Consider the following 2,980-nt stretch of genomic DNA (forward strand, 5'->3'; position numbering starts at 1 on the left):
ATAGTAGACATCGCTTAGGATTTCCTTTCCTCCATCTTTGCTGTAAAATAACATCGAACCTTTTCCCTTTATGTCGATACGGGAGTCATCGCCAAATCTCACTTTCCCAATAATAGTTTCATCAATTCTTTTGAAGTAATTTCGATTTCCGGTCAAGTGATTACTTGCCCCGTTATCTAAGTACCACACATTGTCCTTCTCTGAGTTTGATTCAAAGTCTTGAGGCTTGATATTCTTTTCGTTGAGATAAACAACTTCGTGCACCATCAATTCTTCAGCTTCCTGTGTGTAAGTATTGGTGTTGTTGTTGTTGTTGTTATTTGTCTCGGTAATCTCTTGTAGCTTTAGAAGTCGGTCAGGACATGTGGATGCATAATGTCCGTTTTTATCACAGCGGAAGCAAGTGATCTTTGAGAGGTCGAAGTTTTCATAGTTCCTATCATAGTAATATCGACCTCGCCCTCTGCCACGGTTGTAGTAACGTCCTCCACGTCCATGACCTCTATAATAGCTATTGTTGTCACTGTTGGAGGAGTTTGAGGATTGATGTGATTCCATATTCGCATACATAAGCTTGTTCTGCGTTTCTGGCTCTACTTCTTCCTCCTCTTTCACTCGATCTTCATAAGTTTTGAATCTCCCGATGATATCCTCGAAACTCGTAGTCTTTAGATCAAGAACTTGTTCCAACGACGCAACAATGTGTATAAACTTCTTCCGCGGGAGACTTGACAAAAATTTCTTTACCAGCTTTGTCTCCTCAATATTTTCACCTAGAGCGGTTGACTTGGCTGCGATTTCGGATAGCTTCCCGACGAAGTCATCAATGGTGTCGCTATCTTTCATCTTCAATCATTCGAACTCAGCCATTAATGCCTGTAGTCTTGCTTCACGAACATGATCTGCCCCCATGTATCGAGATTTAATTGCATCCCAAACTTTCTTCGCAGTCTCCAATTCTCCTACTTGTAGTATGAGTGCTTCGGGTATAGATTGAAAGATTAGGGCTGTGGCCATATTGTTCTTCTCACTGTCATCAGACTCATTCTCCACCGTTTCCCATACTTTGTGAACTTTAAGCAGCACCTTGATTCTAATTGCCCAAACGGTGTAGTTCATTGCCATAAGCATCAGACATGTTATCTTGGAGGGTCCTCCTCCTTCCTTCCTTGCCACGACAATATCTCCCATTATCAAACGATCGCACAATAACCTTGAATGCTTTGATACCAAATATAGTTTGTGAGTTTCACGATTGTAGTCTCAAGAATCACAATAATAAGAATTTGCTCTCTTATTAATCTTAAGGAAAATCCTCTCAAAACCTTAAGCTATCTCTCACACAATCACACAACTCTTAAGTGATGCAACATGCTTTGCAACTCCTTATATAGAACTAGATAACTCCTAATCCTATTATTAATAATAATTTTAGATATCTCCTAATCCCTTTAATAAACCCAAACTCAATAGGATTAGGATAACTTGCACCTTAAGTTATTTTAAGCTTATCCAACAATGTCGTGATGGACCTTTCGATCACATGCTTGCTTTGGCCATGACAGACCTTTTTATCGCAGGTTGGCTTCGGCCGTTATGAATCTTTGGGTTGTAGGTGACCTTCTGGCTGAAAATGTAAATGAAAGACTAAGTAGTAAGAAATGTGTGAAATGACTAAGTAGTAAGAAAATAGTTAAGTACAAATGATAAAACGAACTAATCAAGATCATGTCCTATTGATAAATGTTAGGTCCAATTATATTATTAGCTGGAATATTATTTAAAATATCATTAATTATAATTTAACTCTAGCCACGTTTTATTTTTCTTTAACACAGAAAAACATAGAGAAGTTTACTTTCTTTTTGTATATTAAAGCAGTTTACTTTTCTTTTTGCAGAAACCAGTTGGATTATGATTTACCACGTACTACACATAAATCATTTGCAGAAACCCAGTTATAATCTTCGAACCTCGATCAAAGCTGCAAATACGAGACCACTTATGAGATTAACACTACTTTTTTTTTGTCACTAAACATACTTAAATTAAAGTCCAAAAAAGGCAAAGTCGGCCCACTAGGTGGAGGATTACACAGAAGCAGCTCTAAGGGCCTGTTTAGCCAAAGAGTCTGCTCTTTCATTGTTCTTGCGTGGAATATGAGAAAAAACGATAAAATCAAACTCAGAGGAGATTTCTTGAATATCTCTGACGATACCCACAATTTCCTTCATCTGTTGTTTGTTGTTGATTGCTGCTATGAGCGTTAAGCTGTCGGAGCAAACCCTGAGCTTTGAGAGCTTCATTGTTGCCGCCATACAGAGGCTTGATCTGACTGCTAGTGCCTCCGCAATTAGTGGGGAATTGACAAAATCTTGTGTTGTGTGACCTCGATTTTGTGCTGGATTCTGTAGCCCTGTGAAGATCCATGCGAGTCCCGCCTTTCGCTGTCCTTTGTCCCACGCCGCATCAGTTCGACATTCAATTAGGTCCTGTTGTGATCTCTGATCTTGTCGATAAGAAGGTATCTTTTTTCCTTTGGTTTGTTGAATTTGTTGAGCTTGCTTCCATTCTCTAGCTAACCCTAGTGCTTTTGCTGCGATCTCTTCAGGTGTTCGACTCTTGCCTTCAAATATTAGCGTGTTCCTTTCCTTCCAGATCATCCAACAGGTCCAGGGCATGATATTAGTCGTTACTCCTACCGGTGGGAGGCAAATCGCTTTACGGAACCGGGTGATGGCTGTTTTGAAGGTCTCATCTACAGCTATGTGAACTGTGTGTTTCAGAGGTATCTCAGCCCAGACCTTTCTAGCAAATTCGCAGAAGAAGAAAGTATGCATCGGTGTTTCAGGTTCCTTGATCTTGGACAGCAAACGTCTGAGGTCATTCCTCTTTTTTGCAGGTTCTCTCCTAGAGGTATCGCTCCTTGGAGAACTGATGATAGGGGTTTCAAGGCCCCTAATCAAATGTTGTAATATAT

At 39.9% G+C, this 2,980-nt stretch overlaps 1 protein-coding gene across 1 annotated transcript; it reads right to left on the reverse strand.

Annotated features, from left to right (window-relative positions):
* Nucleotides 1–2,090: 2,090 nt before the first annotated feature.
* LOC106321468 lies at nt 2,091–2,840 on the reverse strand. The gene has a single exon (XM_013759729.1). The coding sequence runs from the start codon at nt 2,838–2,840 to the stop codon at nt 2,091–2,093; it is 750 nt and encodes a 249-aa protein (XP_013615183.1).
* Nucleotides 2,841–2,980: the final 140 nt, after the last annotated feature.

The sequence above is a fragment of the Brassica oleracea genome, unplaced genomic scaffold (assembly GCF_000695525.1).
Source record: "Brassica oleracea var. oleracea cultivar TO1000 unplaced genomic scaffold, BOL UnpScaffold01719, whole genome shotgun sequence".
Lineage (NCBI taxonomy): Eukaryota > Viridiplantae > Streptophyta > Magnoliopsida > Brassicales > Brassicaceae > Brassica > Brassica oleracea.